We start from the raw sequence: 26,759 nt of genomic DNA on the forward strand, positions 1-26,759 counted from the left end.
AGTGCATCGGAATTTGGAGAGAGATTATTCCAGGTATATAAGGAGTGTTCAGGACAGGACAATGTGGATAGGGGAGACAGGGCTTTTATCCAGGCATTCAAGGACGGGCTATCAGAAGTACACCAAGAGCTCCTTAAGATGGGGGTGATAGCATCCCAGGACTATGACGAGTTAGTCGAGTGGGCTAGCGGATAAAGGAAGGGAAGGTTGCCCAGACCAGAGAGGACCGGAACCCCCCATAACAGAGGTGAGGGAAGAACCGGGCTCAGCTGCTACACGTGTGGCCAGCAAGGGCATATGGCTAGATTCTGCAGGGCAGCACCATTCAGGGGGAGACCAGAGAATGGCAGACCCCACTGTGACCATTGCCACAGGGCAGGGCACACCGAGGCAACGTGTTGGGGGAAACATGGGAGACCCCAAGACTACTACAGACCAGCCCCGGAGGCACCACATCCCCAGAATTCTCAAGGGTGACTAGAAGGAACCCCAAACCCGTGAGATGGGAGACAGGAGAGGATTAGTGTAGCCACGCCCACAGAAGACAGTGAATCCCAACAGAAGCCGGTGTCCACACACCCCACGCGTCGACCAACACCGGTCGAAATCTCACAACCCGTAGCTCCCATTCAAAGCAGTAAAGAGGGAGATAGGATATATGTGGAAGCCTTGGTGGGGGGTAGGGAATGCCACATGTTAGTAGATATGGGAGCAGCAATATCAATTACAAATCTGCCGTTGCCACTGACCAACAAAAGAATATACATAACCGGGGTAGGGGGAGAGAAAATGCCAGCCTATCTTAGCGAGACCACATTGGTAGAAGTCAACCACAAGTACATTCCAATGCAATTTTACGTATGTCAGAATAATGAGGGCACAATCATGGGGAATGACTTAATGCGGGAATACCAGGTGCTGATAGATTGTGGGAAAGGGAAACTAATTTGGCCACAACCTGACGGTAGGAAGACCGAAATAGGGACATTAGCAAGCCTCCTGGGGACGATCGGGATAGCCCCCATTGTGGCCCAAGATTGGGATAAGGAAAGAGAAGGGTTCGGAGCCATCTGCGCTTCCATTCCCGAAGCCTGGACTTGGACAAAATTAGATACTGGGCGAACCGACACAGAACCGATAAAAGTCCCAGGACCGGAACACAAGCCCCACTGGCAATACCCTATCAAGCGAGAAGCGCAAGCGGCAGTGGTAGACATAGTCAAGGGTTTTGTAGAAAAGGGAATCCTCAGGGAAACCACCAGTACCACCAATTCCCCACATGGCCAGTCATAAAACCTGATGGGAGCTACCTGCTCACCATCGATTACACAGGTTTGAACAAAGTGACACCTAAATTACACCCCATTGTGTCAAACCCCTCGACTATTTTAAACGGATTGGCACAAGACCACAAAATTTTCACGGTATTGGATATAGCAAATGGGTTCTGGTCCCTTCCACTGGACACAGAATCCCAAAACAAATTTGCCTTCACTGTGGGAGAAAAACAGTACACATGGACTCGCCTCCCACAGGGATTTCACAACAGCCCCACCATATTTCACAGAACAATGAGTAATATCCTGAGTAGGGTGAAATTGCATGAGGACAATACGGTCCTCCAGTATGTGGACGATGTATTAATAGCATCCAAAACAGAAGAAGGGCACAAAGCAGCCCTGTATTCAGTATTAAAAGGATTGGCGAATGCCGGGCTGAGAGTCAGCCCACATAAGGCACAAATTGCAAAACCTCAGGTCCTGTACTTAGGACACCTAATTTCCCAGGGAATTAAAGAAATGCCTGAAGATCGCAAAACCGCGATTAAAAGGATGCCGCGACCAGTTACAGTAAGAGGGGTCCGGAAGGTTTTAGGACTATTCAATTACAGTAGGAGTTTTATCCCTAATTTCACAAGAATCGCAGAGCCAATTCAGAGACTAGTGAAGGGAGGAAAGCCAGCCTTAGAAAGTATAAAGTGGGAACAGGAGCAAGAGACAGCATATGCAGAGTTGAAAGCTAGGTTAGTTTCAGCCCCAGGACTGGGACTGCCAGATGGAAGCAAGGAGTTCCACGTATTCTGTGACAACCAGGACGGCTTCTATTCGGCCGTGGTGGCACAGACTCACGGGGATAGGAAGAGACCCGGAGGGTATTATTCAACGGCTGAGGGACCAGCAGTCACCGGGATGCCCAGGTGCATAGCCGCCCTAGATTGTGCAGCATGGGCTGTGAGGATAAGTGAACCCATTGTCATGACAGGCGATATCGTGTTACACACAAGACATACACTGGTGGAAATGCTAAACACGGGCAAACTCAAAACAGTCTCGAATATAAGAAGGGCAAGGTGGGAGGCCACACCCCTACCACCTAACAAGTCAGTCACCATCATTAGGGACACGGGAGAAAACCCCGCGGAAGGGATTTTAGCTATTGGGGAAGCGCACAGCTGCGGAGAAAAAGATAGCGAGGAAGAGAAGATTAGGGACGAACCCCTTCCAACAGCAGATCAGACCCTCTATGTGGACGGGTCCCGCAAATATGTATCCGGATCACCAAGGACAGGGTGGGCAGTAGTAGACCAGAACCTGAAAACCCTAGAATCGGGACGGATCAACGGGAGTCAGTCCACTCAGGTAGCAGAATTAGTTGCCCTCACCCAAGCCTTGAGATTAGCAGCAGGGAAGACCATAAATGTGTACACGGACAGCCAATACGTGTTTGGCGTGATCCACGACTACATGTCCACATGGGGGAGAAGGGGGTTCATTACCACAGGAGGTACCCCCATTAAACATCAGCAGCGGATAAGGGCACTGCTAGCAGCTAGTGAGCAGCCTAAAGAGGCTGCAGTAATTAAAATAAAAGCCCACCAGCGGGAACCAGGAGGGAACACCCCGGGGTGGATTCATTTCAAAGGGAATCAAGCCGCAGACATAGCGGCACAGCAAGCCTTAGAAAACATCGACATTAAAAGCATGCCCCTGGCAGCGATAGCGGTAGAACAGGAAGTAATTGATATACAGAAATTACACAGGGACATTCCCCAACAAGAACGAGATAGATGGGAGGAGTTGGGCGCAGTTAAAGGGACAGATGGGGTGTGGAGAAAAGATAACCGGGTATTGGCACCAGGATGCATCCAGACCACATTACTGGAACTACACCACGGACTCCCCCACACAGGCAGGGATGCAATGATACATAGCCTGGGGAGAGAGTGGTGGTGGAAAGGATTGGGACGGGATGTGGCTACGTACTGCCGCAGATGCACTGTATGTGCACAACACAACCCCGGGAAGCCCATAAAGGTAAAGATGGGACACCAACCCAGACCGAAGGGACCCTGGGAACAGATACAAATGGATTTTATAGGACCATTGCCTCCCTCTCACGGGAAAACATACTGCCTGGTAATAGAAGATCAATTCACCAGGTGGGTGGAAGCATTCCCCACCACCAATTGCACAGCCCCAACGGTAGCCAGGATCTTGGCAGCAGAAATCTTTCCCAGATGGGGGATGCCAATTCAGGTTGATTCGGATCAGGGAACACACTTCACAGGAAAAGATATGAAAACTATGTGCCAACTATTGGGAATAAAACAGAAATTTCACATCCCCTACCACCCACAAAGCTCCGGGATGGTGGAGAGGATGAATCGGACTCTAAAAATAACCATAGCGAAAGCAATGCAATCCTCAGGTAGGAATTGGACAGAAGTCCTACCTGCAGTTCTGATGAGGCTTAGGGCGACCACAAATCGAACTACTGGCTTGACTCCATACGAGCTGATGACCGGGCGAGCAATCCACTTACCCGAAAGCATTATTACAGGCAGGACAGATGTGGGCCCGATAAAGGATAAGATCCGTCAATACATCCGAGACCTTAGCACCCAATTAAAGGGGATGCGCCGGTCCGTAATTTTAAATCAGGCACAGGTCGACACAAAGGAGGACTCAGAAATATTACCGGAGGTCCCAAAAGCCGGGAGCCGGGTCTTAACAAAAATGCTTCCTGCAAAACCAGGATTTGCCCCGAAATGGCACGGACCTTACAAGGTCATTATTAGCGGAGATACCTGTGCCTGTATAGATATAAGGGGACAGGGGATCTGGAAACACTGGACCCAATTGAAGCTGTATGAAGACAAATGAATTAAAGATACTATTTTTCTTTTATATTTAAATTCCACAGGGACCAGGACCAGATCTACTATCAAGACGTCGAAACAAACAACTTTTAACTTAATTACCGGTTTATTTTCTGTATATACTATAATTATAAAAAATACTGTTGTAAAAAAAAAACCGATATGGGAATAGGGACACATTTGATGATAGCCATGACCATTGTAGATACGATCCAACACATGAGGATTATGGGAGCAGCACCACCAATCGTGGAAGAAAACCTATTCCTGAGAACACATTCAGATCTATGGGAATAGGACCGCTTGTTACCCTTCAGCGCGATCAGTAAACTCCCTATTCATCGCGACACCAGGGTGGCTCCCACAAGAGTTATTCACTATCGACACATCAGGGGCGCCCTGCAAGGAACATAGTGGGTACTTTAAACAAGGGATACAAGGGAGGTGTGTAGAGCTCACTGAGCCGGGAATTCCTGGGGGGGTGGGACCCCAACGGGTAGACACACATGGGGACTACCCACAATGTTTTAAGGGAAAGGGATGGGGGTGCGTGCATGCCTTTGTTCCTAAAAACGATTTGTGCGCTGAGACACATTGTGCTCTCCAGGACTGCCGGGTCCGGGAAGGACACTTCACCTGTGACTGTAAGCAACAAAAATGCATTGCAGCCACCGCAGGTAGGCAGCTCATATGTGGCAAGTGCAACGGCACCCACGTAAGCTCAGCCTCGTGGACATACCCATTCCATTCTCACCAAGGGGTACAATCGAGTGGGCAGTCCCGGGGGAGGGAAGGTTCCACAACATGGAACCATGAGGTCAGGCGACCCAGGGGTAATGCATGTTATCGGGTTAAAGAGAGTTATGTGTTTTTATTTTAAAATATATACATGACGGCCACAGACAGGCCTCCAAGGTTCTTTGCCGTAGGGACAATCAGACCCCTCACGGTTCCATGCCCAAGCGAAGGGCATGTCCAGAAACGCATAGTGACCAGGGCCATCAGCGCAGAATTCTGCGCCGACTGGCAGGCCCCTGTCACATTAGGATCTTCTTTGGGATATGGATTTCTGGCGACACTATCCCTAGGGGGATCAGCAGGAGTGGTCAGTGCCAAGAATAGGAATTTCTTCATATGCGGACTGACCATCTTAGGGAACAGCACCTACAAGCACTAGGGGCAATTGACCAAGAACTCGCGGAGCTCAGACTATACACACAGCAAACGAGATATGCAGTAGACTATCAGTTAGCCAGACAAGGAGGGGTATGCACCACCAAAGAAAAATGCATCACATATGTACATGACGAAACATTAAACATAACAGCAGCCATGTCCAGGATACAAAAGCAATTGGATAGCTTTAAACAGGGATTTGCAGGGACTGATGAGTGGTTAGGGTGGTTGTTTAACACAGTTTGGGTAGCATACATCATGAAAGGATTAATTTTAGTAGTAGCCATCCTGTTCACACTCTGCCTGGGCCTAACTTGTATTAAAATGATATGTGCGAATATTGTATCGAGAACGCTACCCACTGCCAGTATCCAGATGCAAGAAGTTCACCACACCGTAGAGGAAGAGGAACAACAGCAAGGACGACATCTGCACAGGTCTCTATACCTCTGAAGATCGTCCATGGGGGGGTCAGCCATGAATGGGACCCCCTGGACGAGAGGAGGGATTGAAGTAGGCCATTTTCCAAGATCATACTTTTATCTCATCTCATCAAACATTCTTCATTCATTGGACTGTTTTATTGGACCGATTGGCACCGTTTATAATGTGCCCACAATGCAGAAGGGGACACCAGGATGGACATGCGTTTAAATCCCCTTCTGCACAGCTGAGAGACCTTGAATTCGAAATTGATGGAAGACCCTTGTTCTACCCAGCAACAGCACGAGGCTGCATCTTAAAACGGCCCCCTGGCCAGGAGATCGGGATATCTGCGAGTCAAGACCCTGGCAGTGGGATATATGGCACAACTGTATTGCAAAGACTTATGAAAGAATGAAATAATATATTAATAAAATGGCCAAGGCAGGCAAAGAAACCAGAATAGGAGGAATAAAAGAAATGTATAAATTAGATTAGCGTCCCCACACACACAGCAGGACAAAGATGACATTAACACCTCATCTAGCAAACACAGAAATAAACGCATAGCACAGCCACAGACATCGGAGGTCGATTTAGTTAAGGAGACACATCAGGGGGATAATGGGAAACACATTAAAGAAGGGAAGGACACTCGGAGCAAGCACAGATAATCTCATCAACACGAACACACTCCATACAGATGCAAATTGACACGGGAGGGACACTCTGAGCAAGCACAGATAATCTCATTAACATGGACACACACCATACAGATGCAAATTAACAAAGATGCATATTCTCAGTTTAAACCTGTCTGAGAGATCTAAATCAAAACTACCCTTTGACTATTATGTATGAGCAAATGTTCCCGCTCGAATTTGGATTCCTATAAAAATCCAGAGCGAATGTGTAATTGTTGAGATCAACGTGGGCCAAGCCACTGTTTGAGCTGGCTGCGTGGGTCTCCCTGAAGGCTTCAGTAATTGTACAATAAAGAACAACGCTTTGAACCTTGCCTTGAGACTCGGCCTCTTGACTGTACTGGTACAAGGGATTTTTCCCTACAACAGCACGTTTAGCAGTAGCCACCATCTCTATGAAATGTATTTATTCTGTTTGGCAGTAAGAAAAATAGAATTCCAGAAGGTCTTGGGGAAGTGCAAATGACACATGAGTGAATCCTAAGAGCAGTGTGAATAGTTCAGACAGACGAAAGAGCTGTGCTTGTAGCAGGGGACGAGATTGCAAACCGGGCATTGTTGGCTGGTTGAAAGGGAATTCTGGAGAGCTCTGCCATCAGGATTGACGTGAGCTGCACGAGTGAGGGTTTGTAGATGTGTGCCTTGTCAGTATTAAACATATCTGGGGCCTCTGATGGAATACGGCTGCCAGTGAATGCAACTAGAGGGCAGAATTGATTGTGTGGGGAAAATTAGAGATCTTGCGTACTAGAGGCAGAGTTGGAAGGATTGTGCGAGTGAACATGAAACCACAAAACTAGTTTGGTTGTTTTGTTGCATCGACGATTTAAAGTGAAACCTATCTTATTTCAAGTATTTTAAAGTATTTTAAAGTCACATTTAGTTTGAGTTGATTCCTATTCGTGTTAAAATAAAAGCGACAAAAAGCAGGTAATTTCTTCATTTGGGCATCATTCAGCAAATTAGGTTACTTTATTTATGGTTCCCCAAGGAGTTCATAAAAAGTATTATTAAAACTCTTGCCTTGTAGCAGAAATCTTGTTATTAAACGTATCTGCAGGACCTTAGAAAAAATGGCTAGTGCCCCCAGCAGCCACAACCTCAAAACAGAATTCCCTCCAAAAGGATTTATTAAGGTGGTAGAAATAAATAAATAACCACAATTAGATTACTACAGTTAAGACAACAGATGATGGGTATTAATTGTCTTTGAGCACCACAAATAGGGATCATAAGAACTAGGAGCAGAGTAGGCCATCTGGCCCATTTTTATCTGATTATTTTTTCGAAAGGGGAAAGCTGGGACACTAGGTTGAGTGGGAAGAGAGCTGTGAGACTGAATAAGTCAATAAACTTTGTAAATAAAGAAAAGCTGTGTGTCTTGGCTTTGGCTTCACCAACCGGTATGGATCCTATTAATGCCATTCCCGGATAAAACTTTGCGTGCCTAATTTTAAATACTGTGCGTGAATTCTGCCAGCTAAGATTCCAGATATGCGGTATATTAATGCAAATGTCTTTTACATGTTGCTATACCAATTGTTTTACATTGACACACCGTTTGAAAGAGTATGGATAATGTAATAGTGTGACGGTTTCTCATGAGTGCATTAACTACTTTCTGATATAATTGATTGAACTAATTTTAAAATTCCAAAACCATTTTCAGTATTCCAACTTCAGCATGAGCTTTTTAAATGATTTCCATAGAAACTTAGCCAATACTCACTTGTTCTTTGGTCTGAGCTTTCTGAACATAGTCCCTCCCGACTTTGATGCGGGGAGTGAGGATTGCCCTGCTGAAGTCAGTTACGTTGATTCCCAGCAGGTGGCAGACTTTTTGGGCAGCTGTGAAGCAAAAGACACGGTGAAGATTAAACAGCCCTTCATGTCATTGAGAATCTAATACTTTGCTGACAGACAACAAAATGCTAGCTGCACCTTCAACAACCAGAAATATAATATAGCACAGCAATATTTCTGCACAGATCAAATTAAAGCAATACGTAGAATTAACAGCACAGAAACTGGTTATTTGCTCCAACAGCTCTATGTTCCACATGAGTCTTCTGTCACACCTCTTCATTTCACCCCGGCAGTGTATCCATGACCTGGCTTGCCCTTAATTGCAGCTGCACCGTCTGCATCATTTCCAAAATGTTTTATTCCTCAAATCTGCCATCCTGTTATGGAACTTGCACGCTCTTTACACCTACAAAGCATCTTTGGATTTGAACCTAATGATATTTTTAAAACTAAAAATTCTGTAGAATAGGAGAAAAGTCAAGCTAAAGTATTTAGGTCTAAATTTGAAATAATACAATTATTTAAAATTCAGCATTTATTTTACATACGGATTTTCAAACTACTCAGCAATAGTTAAAAAATAAACTCTTCGATTTTAAAATCAGCTCGGTTAGAATAGTCAATTCGCGACTTTCTCTGTCATTTACTGCTTATTGTTTTTGCATTCAGTGCACTTTATTGCATTTTACCCAGGGGAAAACCAACAAACAATTGAACATGCCCAAAATAAAATTCAGCTACTTATTAACTTGCTATATACACACACCAACTTTGAAATTGATAGTACAAATAGTGAACTAATGGCTTTCGCTTTTAGGCTATCAGCAACTGCTTGGTTAAAACATGGGACATTCTGAATAGCGGGGAATAGACAAACTTCACAAGAAAACACAACTCAACCAAGTAAATGCAATATCCAGTGCAATGAGGTTGCGCATGTGAGCATGAAGACGAAAAAAAGTTGAATATTCATAAGAGTCTCTTAAGTTACAGTTCTGTTTACCTGTATTATCAGGCATGGAAGCTTGGTCTGTGTTGCGTTCCTTCTTGAAAATTATGTTGCCAAATTGAAGTACTGCAGAAACAACCTTCAGCATGGCTGAAAAAGAGAGGGAAAAATTAAATGTGCAACTTAATCAAATGGGTGTTAATAAACTGGGTTGATGCACTGCACCATAGAACAAGAGACTGCTAAACTCTTATCTCAGTTGGGCCATTTAGTGAGTGTGTAAATGGGGGGCTGTTCACGCCAGGAGTACGCAGAAATAAATAAATAATCTTTATTGTCACAAGTGGGCTTATGTTAACACTATCATAGATTTTACAGGGCAGAAGGAGGCCTTTCAGCCCATCGAGTCTGCACCGGCCCTTGGAAAGAATACCCTACTCAAGCCCATGCCTCCATCCACCCTAACCCCACTTAACCTCTTTTTGGACACTAAGGGCAATTTAGCATAGCCAATTCACCTAACCCGCAGATCTTTGGACTGTGAAAACCCACGCAGACACGGGAAGAATGTACAGACAGTGACCCAAGAGGGAATCAAGCTGTGAAGCAACTGTGCTAACCACTGTGCTACCCTGCAATAAAGTTACTGTGAAAAGTCCCTAATCACCATTCCGGCGCCTGTTCGGGTACACAGAGGGAGAATTCAGAATTCTGAGCTGGTACGGGAATTGAACCCGCGCTGCTGGCCTTGTTCTGCATCACAAACCAGCCCTATCTATCAATTTCTGTCTTGAACGTGCCCAATGATTGAGCTTCCAACACCCTCTGGAGCAGAGAATTTCAAAGATTCACCACCCTCTGACTAACCCCACAACACTCGGATGCAACACAATAGATAAAAATCTTCGGGTTATAAGATGTGCAGGTTAGCTGGGGTTACGGGATAGGGCAGGGAAGTGGGCCTAGGTAGAGTGTACTTTCAGAGTGTCAGTGCAGACTCGATGGCCGAATGATCTCCTTCTGCACTGTAGGGATTATGGATTAAACAAAAACGTAGATTTTGTGTTACATTGCAAAGGGTTTGCAATATCAGATTTAAAGGCTTTGATGGCTAAGCAGTTGGAATTTTAACATGACAATGAAAACAAAAATGCGGATGACAAATAAAGAACATAGAACATAACAGTGCAGAAGGAGGTCATTCGGCCCATCAAGTCTGCACCGACCCACTTAAGCCTTCACTTCCACCCTATCCCTGCAACCAGATAACCCCTCCAAACCTTTTTTGGTCACTAAGGGCAATTTATCATGGCCAATCCACTTAACCTGCACGACTTTGGACTGTGGGAGGAAACCGGAGCAAACCCGCACAGACAGGGGAAGAATGTGCAGACTCCGCACAGACAGTGACCATGCAGGGAATCGAACCTGTAACCCTGGAGCTGTGAAGCTACAGTACTATCCACTTATGCTACCGTGCTGCAGGTAAAGTAGAAGCTGCGCTGCCCTTGAAGAGGCCACATCTGCGGTACAGTGCTTTGTTTTGGTCTCCATATCCCAGGAAAAATGCAAGATCATTGGCAGGAGTCCAGAAGAGAGTTAAAAGGTCAAATTCTTAAACTTAAAACTGAATTGTGAGAAAAGGTCGCCCACCCTGGGATGTTACCCTCTGAAGTGGGAGATGTGGCTGGGAAAACCTAAACTGTTTTAAACTTCCTTGGGCATGGAGAATATAGACCCCGGAAAGTCTGCCAGAGATGGTGCTCAAGGACTTTGGAGGCATAGTTTGAAGTTTAGTATGCTAGACCAAAATAAATTTAGGCAACTTTTAAAAGAAAAGCATGACGGAGTTGTGGAACAGTTGCCAAAAAGAGGGGTAACTGGAACATAAAACCAAGTTTTTTTAAGTGGTGGCTGACAATGTTGGGAAAGGGAATTTCCGATTAATTAGTCCTAGAATCAAAGTAGAGAACTTGACATGAGGGTTGGAACAGTTTGCAAGATGATCCAATTATCTTCCCTTGCCAAAAGTAATACACTGCTAAGAAATTATTAAGAAACAATGAATAAATGTAATAACTGTTGCTTCAGCATACATTAACTTAGAATATTTCCCATGGAAATTTAACTGTGACATGGGGTAACAAACCCCTCAACTAGAAACTAGGGACAGATTTTTTTTTTCAATAAATACCGACATTGCCATGATGCTGCTTGTCAAGAACTTGTTTCAACTTGCACTTGTACACAGCAATTAAATATTGCCCTTCCCCAAAAACAGGGTTCTACTAAAGCTTAAAAACATATTTACAGGGCGGGGCAAGAACCCAGAGCTGTGTAGGTCCTACAGGCCGTTCTCCCTTTTGAATGTAGATGCCAAGTTGCTGGTCAAAATCTTGTCCTCCAGGATCGAGGATTGTGTTCCTGACATTATTGGGGAGGACCAGACGGGGTTTGTTATGGGAAGGCAGTTGGTGGCCATTGTAAGAAGGTTGTTAAATGTGATCATGATGCCCCTGGAAGGTAGGGAGGTGGAGGTAGTGATCGCAATGGATGCAGAAAAGGCTTTTGATCGGGTAGAATGGGACTATCTGTGGGAGATAGTGGGACGGTTCGGATTCAGGCTGGGCTTTATTGACTGGGTCAGGTTACTGTATCAGGCTCCTGTGGCAAGTGTGCGGACGAATAGGACAACATTGGACTATTTTAGACTGCACCAGGGGATGAGACAGGGATGCCACCTCTCCACACTGTTGTTTGCGCTGGCTATAGAGCCGTTGGCAATTGCTCTGAGAGCCTCGAGGACTGGAGAGGAGCGAGATGTTTGTGGTCCAGGAGAGGCGACTGGGAGAGCTGCTGTTTAGGTTAGTAAAGGGAAGCTTTAGGTACCTAGGCATCCAAGAGGTGCGGGGAATGGGACCGGCTGCATAAATTGAATTTGGCTCGGCTGGTGGACCAAATGAAGGATGATTTTCGGAGATGGGACGCGCTTCCGTTGTCTCTGGCTGGGAGGGTGCAAACGGTGACGATGGCGGTCCTCCCGAGATTCCTATTTGTATTTCAATGTCTCCTCATCTTTATTCCACGGTCCTTTTTTAAGTGGGTCAACAGAGTGATCACGGGCTTTGTCTGGGTGGGCAAGACCCCACGAGTAAGGAAGGTAATGCTTGAGCAGAGTCAGGGAGAGGGCGGGCTGGCACTGCCAAATTTCAGCAACTATTACTGGGCGGCTAATATAGCCATGATCAGGAAGTGGGTGGTGGGGGAGGGGTCGGCATGGGTGCGTATGGAGGCAGCTTCATGTAAGGGCACCAGTTTGGGGGCATTGGTAACTGCCTCTGCCGTTCCCGCCGGCAAGAGGTGTCGGAAGACCCGGGAATCCAGGAGAAGAAAGAGGCAGACGTTCTGGCCTTTGCATCCCTGGTAGCCCGGAGACGGATACTATTAGCTTGGAGGGACACAAAGCCCCCGAAGTCGGAGACCTGGCTATTGGACATGGTTAGCTTTCTCTGTTTGGAGAAAATCAAGTTTGCCTTCAGAGGGTCACTGTTAGGGTTCACCCGGAGGTGGCAACCGTTCGTCGACTTCTTTGCTGGAAATTAACCGTCAGCAGGGGGGGGTAGTTTAGATTAGAGTAGGGGGTCAATAAGGGTGGGACTTGTACGAGAGGTAAATGGCTTTTGCACTATGTTTATGGTTTCATGTATATTGTTTATTTTGTTGGTGTCACTATAACCAAAAATACCTCAATAAAATGTTTATTTAAAAAAAACATATTTATAGATCAGTAGATGTAACCATTTCAAACAAGGCCACAGATTTGTTTGCTTTATAAGGACTGATCCTCTGTTCAGTCACCCCAGCTTCTCCTCTCCGCCACCTCAGAAGTGGAATAAAGTATTTAAGCCAATAGGGCGGCACAGTGGTTAGCACTGCTGCGTTACAGGGACCCAGGTACGATTCTGACATCGGGTGACTGTGTGGAGTTTTCACATTCTCCACGCATTTCCTCTGGGTGCTCCAGTTTCCTCCCACAGTCCAATGATGTACAGGTTAGGTGGATGGCCACGCTAAATTTCCCCCAAGTGTCCAAAGGTTAGGTGGGGTTACAGGAATAGGGCGGGACATTAGATTGGGTGCTCTTTCGGAGAATTGCCGCAGACACGATGGGCCGAATAGCCTCCTTCTGCGCTTTAGGCATTCTATGGATTCGAAATTCAATATATGTCCAGTGGCAATGTAACAATGAATATTCTACTGCATGAACTTATTTCACTCATTCAAATATTGACACATATATTGGAAAGCAAAAACGTAGCAATTTGAGCTTGAACTGCTTCTTGGATACTAAAAACATTGGGGGGTTTTTCAACATTTGCTAATGACAACTACAGCCTATGCTTTTATATCATCAGAACTGGAGCCATTTCCTGCCAAATAAAGTAATCAAAGTAGATTTTTAGATTATTTATCACAAAAATCTCAATGTGGAAAAGATTCAGGTGCCAGATAAGCTAATTGATTTGAAATCAGAGTATGTACTAACTTCAAGACTTAGTTACTAAAAGCTAGCAAATTGGGGAACTGGGGAGAAGCTTACAGCATTTTTAAATGGATTGTGGGGACCTCTTAAGTTACCACTATGAATCTGAAGTGTATACATGCAATATCAAACGATTTGTTGCTACTCGTCAAAGCATACCAATTAGTTCATCATCAGGAATTCCCATGATTCGGAATGCCTCCATTGTTTCCTGAAACAAATCCTTGTCTTGTTGTCCAGGAATGGTAACGTGACCATTAGAGAGAAATTTGTAGTTATTGTAACCCTCTAACAACAGATCAGCTGCAATCAAAGACATTTCATACATTAGCATTGAAGAAAATGGGCAAATTTGTATATAGTTTTTCACAAGTTCAGGACATACAATGATGCTTTACAGTCAATTAAGGATTTGAGGCATAGTCAGTGTACTAATATAGTGAAACACATCTATTGCACAATTATGGTTGAGAATCTTTAACGGCCTGATGGGAGCTCCGGTGGTGACAGGTGGGAGAAGGCCGCACATGGCTCAAACCATGGTCTTTTTGGATTTTTTAAACCTGGATTCCTGGGGATTTTAAGACCATAAAACATAGGAGCAGAATTAGCCCATTCGGCCCATTGAGTCTGCTCCGCCATTCAATCAGGCTGATATGTTTCTCATTCCCACTCTCATCAAAACTGGCGCATCACATGGAATAAGGAATTTGTCAGCGATAATATGTTGAAATCTATGAAGAAGGTTGGTGGGAAGAAGATTACAGGGGGTAACCCTTCAACGGAGCCAGTAAGCCTGCGAAGCTCTGCAGGAGGCAAGGCAGCAGACCCGGGCTTGGATGTGGCGGCCCATATCGCGATGGAGAATCCTGAGCCGCCCAAAGCAAACTGGTTAATTTTGCAAACACCAAGCTAACCAAGAGGGGGTAGAATCTAAGAAAGCAACTCAATGATTTCAAATGATTTAAGTCAAAATGTGTAAGAGGACAAATTAAATTTAATACACCTTTTAAAAAAAAACTGATATGGAGCTGGGAGGAGCAGAAGCATGTACTTCCCAGCTCCAAAATAATTTTATGGCTGCAGTCTGACCCCCCCCCCCCCCCCCCCCTTTCACTTTGAGCCTTGGCACAGATGTACCCACGGGCCTTGCAGATGACCCAAAATTCCAATTTTCAGTCAGGGCAGTCATGTGTGGAGGCACAACAGACTCTGTAATTGTTGAAGATCAATCCTCGTTTCCATTGTCTGCTGCAGGTATACTTCCTCTGCCACTTGGTGCTTGAAAACTGACAAGGAACTGGTTAGGATCTGGAACGCACTGGCCCAGAATGCGGCAGATTCAATCGTGGCTTTCAAAAAGGAATTGGATCATTTTCTGAAATGAAAAGATTTTCAGGGCTCTGGGGGGAAAGGCAGACAGTTGGACTAACGGATTTGCTCTTGCAGAGAGCCAGCCCGAACACATGGGTCACATTGGCTTTCCACTGTGTTATAACATGATTCCACACTCAAATTATATAGTGCTCTGGTGAAAGATTGCAAAGAGATCACCTTGAAAGAAAACAATAATGGGGTGATCTTGGGGTACTTCCAGAAGCAATATAGAAAATACAGATCTGGAACATTGCAGAAGGAAATTGATTTAAACTCATGAATGGTTGTAAATGTAAAGATTGCAATGAGGAAAATTTTGATCATTCAAAAAATGATAAATACATGTAATCAATTTATGGGTGAGATAGTAAAGATAAAAGCCTATTTAATAAATATTTTGATGTTATGATGCAAATCCTTCAAACCGATTTAAACGAAGATTGGTCATTCACCCTTCTCCTCATACGTATCTTTCCTGTGAAATAATTCAGCATGCAGGCTTACTTTTCAAGTGTTCGCCAGCACCAGAAAGTAGGTAGTAAAATATATGGAAGGTGCGTTCATCTTTGGCTTGACGTATGGCACGAGACTTTTCCAACAGATCTGGTAGTTGGTGGTTAAAGAGGCTCACAGTAGATGATTATCAACAAAAGTTAAAAAGGGTAGCAAAGTGGAGTTTAATTTAGATTTGTCAGAGTTTGAGGTTAATATGCAAATTCTACCTTTGGGGGGGGGGGGGGTCAAGTTTTAAACCAAGGTAAGCAATTTATTCCCCAAGATCTACAGGGACATAATTTAGATGGACAAATTATTGAAAAAATGGGTGTAACGGTTATTTGCGTCCCAATTCTAGGGTCAGATTGGACAATTTTCCTAATCTTAACACTTTTCTTTAAATCTTGAAGCAGGAAATAATTTCATTAATTTCAAAGGCTTCAAACCTCTTTGTATTTATTGCTTTGGGGGACGTGTGTTCCACAAAACAATGCAAGCTAATGAAGTGCAGAACAAAAAACATGCTTCATTCATCAAATATCATCAGCCCTGTTTCCCGAACTGACTTTTTGCCCTTGTATTCCATTCTTCAATTTTACATAATTAAAATCGCCTGCAACTACTGAACTCTTTTCCTGATGCATTTAATAACTATCAATTTTCTCCTATTCGTCATGGTAGTTGGTTACAATCGCGGATCAATTTCCTTTTCTTGTGTTCCCACATCCATTCAAGTTCATTGAGATCTTCCACCATCTAAGTGACTTTTTTTCATAATTTTTCATAAATTCTTGCCTTTTGCCTCTCCAAAAGCTAGCTCTTTTTTTTTTTAAATTCGAGATATACTTTTTGATGTTAAGTAAAGATTAGATTTTCCAGCAATATGGTGCCAAAATGACAAATGTAGCTACTAAAATGGATGTTTTTCTGCTTTTACCACTAACACCCTCTTTTTCTATGATCTACCCAAATGGTACCAATGGGTAACCCAAAAATCTCTGCAGGAGCAAGGAACACATTCCATACCAACATTTCAAAATGTCAGTTGCCTCTATATTGATCGGGGCGGACAATAAAACTTAAAACCCTAGACGAGCAAAGGCACGTCAAATTTCACAATACCAAAACTGTTATCCTGGGCAATGCATTAACATGTTCACATTCCATCATAAGTAACTCTGTTAAGGCAAGTCTGCGCAGTGAAGAATGCTTTTGTGGTTTTTCATGGCAGTAAAGGATACAAGTTTCAATATTGGCTCCGACAATGTAGCCATTCACATCAAAGTTGATTCGAATAAATTTACCCTGTGCATTAAAAAGTAAAACAAAATTACAAGTTAAACACTTGGAAGAAAATAGACTCGTTGATAAATTATTTTGTTGCTCTAAACTTCAAGGAGCAACTGTAGGCTCAGTTTCATCAACATATTTCATTCAAAACATTTGTGGCAAAGGATGCTTTGGAACCCAAAGCCACAAAATTAGACAACCAATCATATAAATTAATCAATTAGACGCTTGACTTAAGGAACTTGGTGGCTTAATGATGTTATTGGACAAGTAATCCAAAGGCTCACCACAGGAACTTAAATTCAATCAATAAGTTTGTGGGTCTACTCAAGAACGAACAAAGGAGGGAAATTATCCGTAGAACCAAAGGAAGTAGGTGAGATCCTAAATGAGTATTTTGCATCAGTATTCACAAAGGAGAGGGACACTTTGATTGGTGATGTCTCAGAGGGATATGTAAACTTAGAAGTAGTTATTGCGAGGGAAGTAGTTTGAGGTGTGGTAAAAAACATTAAGGGTAGACAAATCCCCAGGGCCAGATGGCCTATATCCCAGATTACCGAGGGAGACTAGAGATGAAATTGCTGAGCCTCTAACAGAAATCTTTGTTTCCTCGTTGGCCCTAGGTGAGGTCCCAGAGGATTGGAGGATAGCCAATGTTGTCCCGTTATTTAAGAAGGGTAGCAAGGATAACCCGAGTAATTATAGGCCAGAGAGCTTGACGTCAGTGATAGTGAAATTGCTGTAAAAGATTCTCAGAGATAGGATCTATGCACATTTGGAAGTGAATGGTCTTAATAGCAACAGACTGCATGGTTTTGTATGAGGGAGGTCATGTCTCACTAATTTCATTGAGTTTTGAGAGGTGGTGACAAAAATGATTGATATGGGGAGGGTTGTGGATGTTGACTACTTCGACTTTAGTGAAGCATTTGTCAAGGTCTCTCAAGGCAGGCTGGTGGAAAAGATTAAATCACATGGGGTCAGGGGTGAACTAGCTAGATGGATTCAGAACTGGCTTGGCCAAAGATGACAGAGGATAGCAGTGGAAGCTGTTTTTCCGAATGGAGGTCTGTAACTAGTGGTGTTCCGCAGGCATCGGTACTGGTACCTCTGCTGTTTGTAATGTATATAAATGACTTGGAAGAAAAGGTAGCTGGTCTGATTAGCAAGTTTGTGGATGATACCAAGATTGTAGGAGTTGTGGATAGTTATGAAGATTGTCAGAGAATACAGCAGGTTACAGATAGGCTGCAAAATTGGGTGGAGAATTGGCAGACGGAATTTAACGTGGATAAATGCGAGGTGATGCATTTTGACAGATCCAATTCAGGTGGGAGCTATAAAATAAATGGCAGAACCATCAGGAGCATAGAGACACAGAGATCTGGGCATGCAGGTCCACGGATTCTTAAAAGTGGCTGCACAGGTGGAAATGGTGGTAAAGAAAGTATATAGCATGCTTGCCTTCATAGGACGGGGCATCGAGTATAAAAGTTCACAAATTCTGTTAGTTATATAGAACGTTGGTTCGGCCACATCTGGAATACGGTGTCCAATTCTGGTCACCGCACTACTAGAAGGATGTGGAGGCTTTGGAGAGAGTACAGAAAAGGTTTACCAGGATATTGCCTGGTATGGAGGGTATTAGCTAGGAGGAGAGATTGAATAAACTGGGATTGTTGTGAGGGGTATAGATAGGGTGAACAGTTAGAGGCTTTTTCCCAGGGCGGAAATGACAATTACAAGGGGGCACAAGTTTCAAGGGGAGGGGGATAGGTTCAGTAGAGATGTGCGGGGAAGTTGTTGTTTGTTCTTTTTCTTTTTTTTTTTTTTACACAGAGGGTGGTGGTGACCATGAATGCATTGCCAAGTGAGGTGATTGAGGCAGATACGTTTGCGATGTTCTTATCTTGTCACAAGACTTATCTTGAAAGACACATGAACAGACAGGGTATGGAAGGATACAAGCAGTTGGTCTAGATAGGCACGTGGTCGGCGCAGGCTTGGAAGGCCAAAAGGCTTGTTCCTGTGCTGTACTATTCTTTGTTCTTAATACATTTTTCTAATTGAAGTTATTCCCAGTAATGGTGATTGCGACAAGTTGTGAAAACCCATCTGATTCACTATTTTCTTTAGGGAAGAAAATCTGCCATCTACCTAATCTGTGACTCCAGATCACACCAATGTGGGTGACATTTAAGCAGCCTTCCGAAATGCCGAGCAAGACATGCTGTTCATGGACAAACGGGATGGTCAGCAAATGCTGACCTTGCCAGCGACACCCATATCCCAGGATTTTTTAATTTTTTTTTCAAAAATCCATGGACATACTGCAGTTCACTAGTTTTAACAGGCATCATAACAATTTTCATTACTCACAAATCGGGAAGAGTTGTCATTTTTCACAGTTTTTGCATTGCCGAAGGCTTCGAGGATAGGGTTGGCTTGGAGCAGTTGCCTCTCAAGCTCTCCCTGTAATCACAGCAGTACTTAGATTAGTTAGTGGAATATCTGCTTTGCAAACAGAACTTGATAGAGAATTGTGAGGACTTTGAAGTATTGTTTACAGATCTGTAGAAGACTTTGATGCAACATGAAAGACTTTACAAATCACAGCTGGCTGCCATGAGGGTACAAATGTATGCTTTTGGTCACTCTGAAATGGAACGCAAACATATTTATCTGATAAATAGAGTAATTTTCCTCAGAGAGCCCATCTGGAAAAAGTTTTTTAAAATTCTTATTCATAACAACACTAACTGTAGACTGCACAAACATCAATTAATTTGAAACAACAAGCCAATAATTTCTTCAAGACAAGGATTCCAATGTGGCACTGCCGTTATTGGGGAATGAAGGGACAGGGAGACGCTAAACTAATAAAGACTAGATGGTCACAAATAGACATGAGCCAATTTCCTGCCACAAGAAATAATCTTAAAGATCTCCTCCCTTCCAGCAGGTTGCTCTGCAAGGGCAATGTCCAAGATTAAAGCATGTTGATCAGGGGCCTGATAAGATGGGTTAGAACAAAACGTGAACAGAATTCATTGTTGAGCAGCAAGGTTCTGCCTTGTACGACACGACAGGCATGCACCAAGGCTTATTCTACGTCAAAACAAAATGGAGTTACTTTGTATTGTTTAATGAGTTCAAAAAGATTTTGTCCCTCATGACAAATCTACACAATTTTATTCAGATACTTGTAACATCAAGGTCCAAAGCTCTGTCCAATTACTTGAAAGACCTGCAGGGCTTTTACTCACCACCACCCCTTTTGACAATTCATGCACACATATAGCACTGGCATTTTTTTGAAAAAGTCACCACTAGAAACAATGGCACCAAACATACCACACCAATATCACATTTAAAGACACCACATGTCCACTAAGCACACTGTAATTTAATATTCACTCGTCTTAGCAAGGGAAATACTCACTTGAAACAAGCAAACACAATGAGATTTTTGCAACTGGCAAAATGTTGATACAAGTTTAATCTGGCTCCAGAGAATATTTGTTCTCAATAATTCAGCATATACATATCCACAGTCTGAGTTTGAGAACAAATGCAAACAAGTTCTTAGACTTCCATTCAAAATGGGCAAGTTGAGATACACTTAAAAGCTTCATCAAATGGGGCACTAATGATACTTGCTCGATAGATATCAAGGAAAATCTTGGCAGTCTCTTCACAACATGGGATGCTTGTCTTCACGCAATTACCTTGTCTTCACGCAATTACCTTGAATACACCATCCAATTGCCATTTAAGAGACTTTTAGAAGTGGGTAAATGGAAGATTACAAAGATGACCTTGGGTTTCAACATGGGTTCCCACACTAAGAAACCAACACAGCCCCTTAAATTTGAACCATGCCATTCTTCACATTATTTCTGCACTGAAAAACACATTGTGACTCACGATCAATTTTGTCTTTTATAACACTGTTAGAAATAGATCAGTAGCTTTCTTTAGCATTAGTGCTAAATTAGGCAGGTGACAAGCAAGACATGGAAACTGCTCAATCTAATAGAGCTGTAAAGTAGCCTCTTCTAAATAAGCCTAAAGCCAATCCAATTTTTTGTTTCAGTGGAATAAATTTGGACAAATGAAATTGATGTTTGATAGCAAATAATGCCATATATTGTTAATTAAAACTATTGGGGTTCAAATGGAAAATCATTTTCCACACAACAGAATTACTTCATCTGAATTGGTAAGTGTATCAATTGAGGGTCGGAGGACCTTTGCAGCTCTACAATGCAAGAATGAGACTTGAGCTTTACATAAAGATATGCACATGACTAACACAGCGCGTAGTTAGGGCGTAGTTAGGAGTGCCACAAAGTTGTATTTTGGACAAGTCATTACACATATCTGTGTAGCAAGACTGGTGTTCATGATAGGAAAAAACCCAGCCTGACAAGGGCCCACAAATTTTAATTAACATCTAAATACTTAACCATTTCTATTTCTTTGGAGGAGTGGAATTAAAAACTGAAGAGTTATGACAGTTAAGGAATTGTTTAAAAATTCTAATTTCTGTTTTGAAAATTCTGTGGGGGACCAATGAAACCTCTGGCAGAAAACTGAAACACTGTAGTCCTTCATTGCATTGAGCTGGTGCTCAAATAGAACACTGATTGGGAGCTAATTAGTGAACAATGACTTGGAGCAATTGAAAGGTAGTCGGCCAATATAAATTTGAATTTTAGCATGATTGAATTAGTATCAATTGGATTGACAAACCAAGTGATTTGAAGGATTTACACTGGAGGTGCCCACATTCTTATTTCCCAACTAAAATGAGGAAAAAATAACCCTTTCCTGACCAGAAGGCACTATCGGTGCCTCTAAAGGTAAATAGATAATTTGACGGCAGTGGCACCAAAAGCTAAAATAGCAATTTGCTGGAATTTCTTTTCAAAAAGGGAAGATGTTTTCTAACAAACTTTTTCATTTGGTGCCCACAGATATATTAATTGACTGACCTAACATCCATATTTATATCACGGTATTACAATTTAAACAATTAAAACCGCTTAAGTTACAAGCTGAGGAACGGCATTTACATTAGGTGGAAAAATGACTAATTTCTAGACAAACACACTTTTGTTTCCTCATAATTCCACAAAGCGGCTTCCATAGTTTCAAACCGTATGGAGGTTATAGCATCATGATGGTTTCGAAATCTGGGCGCCAGGGAGCTGCCGATCAGTTTCTGGACTGGAAAGGGTTAGATACTCTCAGGATAGGCAGATTTCCATTTGAGTTATTAAATGTCCTGTTATAAACAATCATCTCCAATTCTAACAAGTTTCAGGATACATTTACACCACCTTTACACCCAAAGCATGCAACATAAACAATATACAGATCTGAGCTGTAACTTGCTCCCCAAAACCACCTAAACACCTGGACGTTTTGCCCAGCAAAATGACCAGGCTTTTGAAATTGTAGGTGTCTATTATTGTAGTGACTTCCAGAACCAATCATGATGCCAATATTAATGAGAACTGGATTTAAAATTGGACTAAGCAAAATGATTTTATTCAGACGTCATTTTCAGCTCCTGATACAATAGGTTTATAGTAACTGGACACCAGATTAGATCTCGCACAATTTTTAGGTGGTCAATCACTGCAGAATTTGACCTGCATTAAATATTTTCATCATTCCCATTTTACCTAGATCCACTGCTTCAGCAGAAAATACACATTAAAAGGAACAAACTGTGTGTCACATTTTTCCAATGTCAACAGTTTACTCAATCAGGGAGCAGTTACACATCCTGGAAAAGAGATCCTGTTAATCCAGAAATCATAATTTCAAAAACCAATTAAAGCTTCACCACTCCCCAAACAGCTATCAGATCTGTATATAACGCATAAAAAGTGCAGGATATGCGAATCAAATTATAATAACCCACTCACGTATGCTAACACCGTAGACTGCTGCAAATGTTGAAGGGGGAAAGTGTTATCAATAGCATGCAAAAATCTGTAAGAATTCTTCAAGCATTTACTTTGTTAAAGGGATTTAACAGCCTGAAAGGCAGTATGAAATGTTACGCTACAATAGATTCAAATTACAATTTAAGTAGGATAAATTTTAAAAGAAACAGGGCAACTACAATCATTATACAGACAGATCGCAATGTTTAGTATTGTGTTTCAAACGAATTTCATACAAATTTTAAAACTTTGTTATATATAATGACCCGTGACTGTGACTTTCATGAATAATATTGAGTAGCATACAAGACAAAATACACTTACTTGTTCCTTTCTAGATTTATGCGATGAAGCAACATGAGCTAGGTACTGAATCACTTTCTTGGTGTTTTCTGTCTTACCAGCACCAGACTCTCCGCTGTAATGAAATAAATTTAAATTTTAATAGCTCCTTTAACCTCGTCCAGTGAAAAGGCATTATAGTGAAATATGGAACAGAATTAAGTTGACTGCAGTACTGACCCTTAATTAAAAACACATCTTTGGGTATATTTGACAGTACTATCAATTCATCTTTGAGAAATACTAAATGATCCAAAAGAAATAAACATCCCATGGAATTGAAGGCAAAATGCTTCATAATTAATCCAGTTTGTCAGTCCAACGGGTCTGGGGCCAAGTATATTTGGGAATAAACTGGTCTGAGATGGCTCATGGAGAAATACCACTTGGCCAAGGTGACCAGATTAACAGCCAAATGGTGCGTGAACATTTATCTAGGCAACAATGGATAGAGAGCCTCATATCCAATTTTTCGATGAAAAAGATAGGTGGGCATTGTAAGAAATGCATGAAATTACAATGATATTAATAGATTAAGCAAATGGGCAAAAATGTGGCAAATGAATTGTCTCAACAAGAGAGCTTGATTTTAAGGTGAAAGCTGGAGGTTTAGAGGGGATTTGAGGGGCAATAACATACACCCAGAGGATGGTGAGAACCTGGAATACACCGAGGGTAGTTGAGGCAGAAGCCCCACAATCTTTAAAAAGTACTTGGATGAGCACTTGAAATGCCATAACATTCAAGGCTATGGGCCAAGTGATGGGAAGTGGGATTAGTGTAGATTTGTGTTTTTTTTGTCGGCACAGGCTTGATGGGAAGTGGGATTAGTATAGATTTGTTTTTTTTTTTTGTCAGCACCTAGATTCAATGGGGTGAATATTAAAAGAGATTACAAATTTGGGATGGAAAGCCTGGAATTTGGTGGATTGAGGATTTCATCAATGCATTAAAGATATTTTAGGGAATGGTAGGTAGACAGACAGAAACCATTCTGATTGGGGAATTTAAGACGAAGGGACATTGCCTGAAAAAATAGAGTTACCCGTTTTAGTAATAAAGTTCAGAAACACTTCTACAAGCAGACGATGGAAGAAGTCTGGAACTCTTTCTGAAAAAAAAGTTGATGGTGGGTAGTTTATTAATGTTCAATTTGAGATTGATAGAATTGTGTTAATCGGGAATATGGGTTTGAATGGCTCAAGGGGCTAGATGTTTGACTCCTGTTCCCTTGTACCAATGTACATCATTACCTCCAGGGAAAATATATTTCTTCCAAATGTCCTTCAATTCAAAATGCAATTAGTAAAACTGCATAAAACTTATTTCCGAAATCTTAATTCAGTTGTTGTGCTCTTTACTCAACTGCATCCCCACACTATATCGCAGGATAACCCAGTAAACCACAAATATGTCCTGCAAGTCAATTTTTAAAAAACTCTTTGTTCTAAGCTTTAGTATTATAAACTCACAAACTACATTGAATATCTGCATTGATGATAATCCATACAAACTCTCTTGACTGAGCACTAAGAGAATCTTTATTACACAAGTTTTGAATTGCAGTATACAGTCAATTTGCAGATGGAAAGACAAATTGGTAAAGTTGTTTCAAAACACATGGGTTCTTGGGCTTTACAAACAGAAGCATTGAGTTCAAAAGCAAGGAAACAAAAGCAAATCTTTATAAATACTGGCTAGGCCTCAGCTATTCAAATTCTGGGTACCATACCTTAAAACTGATTGGAGTGTGCACAAAGGAGATTTACCAGAATGGTACCAGGGATGAAGAAATTTAGTTATACGGAGGCGCTGAAACTGGTGTTCTTCTTAAAGCAAAGATTAATGGGAGTTTTAATAGACGTGCACGAAATTGAGGGGTTTTCAGCAGGGAGAATTGGTTTTCACTAGCAGTAGGTTCAGTAAGCAGAGGACACAGATACAAGATAACCAGCTAAAAGACAGGGGAGATGAGGCAACTTTTTTCAATATGGCAAATGATCTGGGGTTATGGAAACAGCTGCAATGACACCCTTCAAAATGAAATTGGCGTTAAACCTGAAAAGGAAAAAAAAATGCAGGGCTATGGGGAAAAAGCAGGGGAGTGGGACTAACTGACTGACTCTTTCAGAGAGCTGGCACAAACATGATGGGTCAAATGGCGTCCTTTATGTTCTGCTATTCTCTGAATTTAAAATATGCATATTATGGATCAAAATTTCACCAAATTTGATCCAAACAGCTAGAATACCAGAATCTCCTTTGGTCCCACTTCTCTCATTTTCTGTAATATGCTGCACATTAGAACAATAGGAAGGAGGCCAACTTCCTGGATGGCTTACTTATGCTCCATCCAACAGAAAGGGAGGAGTTGGCCTGCAATGTGAAATGGTGTGAGAAAATGTACTTGACTACCTTTTTATGAATCTTCTATTTGTGTCAGTGCATGCGTATGCTACTTAAAAGCACAGCTGTCATAAACTCAGCTGTTACTCTCAAGTCATCTGGCAACCTTAAATTAATTTAGCTTCAAGGTTACATGTGAGAACAAGGACTGGACTCTCCTTGTTGCAATTTTGAATGATAGTCTTAATGTTTATCAACAGATATATTCTTTGCCAAGATGTAATAGTCTCTGGAGCCTGTTGTTGCTAACTTTTGCCTTAGTTTAATTGCTCTGTTTTATCACCTTTGCTCTTGAGTCGCCAGGTATCTTTCTGATACCGCCACGTGGTTCAAGTCCGAGTAATGATCAATAATCCAATACACCGCTTAGTAAGATTTAAATCAAAGCACATTTATTATACACAGTAATCACTACTCATGCATAAATTCTACGTCTAAGCTACTTCTACGACTAGCAGGCATTGGCTTAACTTAACTCGGAACTGGCCCACCAGGTCAGGGAAACGAATGGCCTTTCGTTCGGGTTCTGAGCCTGCGGGATTCGAAGTTGGTACACATTGGTAGCTAGGAGCACCTATCTCGTAGCGATCGTTGAAGTAAGACTTACTGGATTTCAGCGATGGCTGGACCGGTCACTGTCAAGGGATGGTTCGCGTTGCTGAGTGACCCGGTCCAGAAGAGAAGCAGAGGGCCAATTTGAACTTGGCCTCTATTCTTATAGTCCCCAGGGGCTTCCCGCCTTTCGGGGCGTACCCTGTACCTGGTTCCAAGTGATTGGACTTTGTCCCAATCACTTGGTTCGATTTTCTCCAATGCTGGAGCGATTCCTTGATCGATGGGCGGTCTTGAGGTGGTCGTTCACCTCCCTTTGTGTAGGCTCCTGCTGGCGCCGACGAGTCTGGGTTGGCTTTATGTATCTAAATGTTACTCATTGTTCCCGGGGATTGCTCATTAGTATGCAGATGGCTGGTGTTTTGTTATGCTGATGGTTGCCGGTATCGATCTTGTCTGGCACTTTCCAGAGGTAAATACACACTCAACCCGCAGCTGCTTGTTTGTGTCCTGTTGGCTGACTTTCCCATCAGCCTTTGCCGTTAGCCATTTTAAATCGGGAGTTAGCCATTCT

The 26,759-nt window shown here is 42.5% G+C and overlaps 1 protein-coding gene across 2 annotated transcripts in view; it reads right to left on the reverse strand.

Annotated features, from left to right (window-relative positions):
• Positions 1-26,759, reverse strand: part of LOC140403854 (myosin-9-like) — a 226,312-nt gene that overhangs the window by 101,582 nt on the left and 97,971 nt on the right. Inside the window, exons 5-12 of one of the 2 annotated variants that reach the window (XM_072492055.1) lie at positions 23,210-23,303; positions 22,865-22,885; positions 19,305-19,397; positions 16,874-16,937; positions 15,642-15,740; positions 13,920-14,063; positions 9,272-9,367; positions 8,192-8,310 (exon numbers count right to left, since the gene is read on the reverse strand). In XM_072492055.1, the coding sequence (XP_072348156.1) occupies positions 8,192-8,310; positions 9,272-9,367; positions 13,920-14,063; positions 15,642-15,740; positions 16,874-16,937; positions 19,305-19,397; positions 22,865-22,885; positions 23,210-23,303 (730 nt within the window). The remainder of the gene's footprint in view (positions 1-8,191; positions 8,311-9,271; positions 9,368-13,919; positions 14,064-15,641; positions 15,741-16,873; positions 16,938-19,304; positions 19,398-22,864; positions 22,886-23,209; positions 23,304-26,759) is intronic. The other variant, XM_072492056.1, reaches the window with a different exon arrangement.

Source organism: Scyliorhinus torazame, chromosome 29, assembly GCF_047496885.1.
Source record: "Scyliorhinus torazame isolate Kashiwa2021f chromosome 29, sScyTor2.1, whole genome shotgun sequence".
NCBI lineage: Eukaryota > Metazoa > Chordata > Chondrichthyes > Carcharhiniformes > Scyliorhinidae > Scyliorhinus > Scyliorhinus torazame.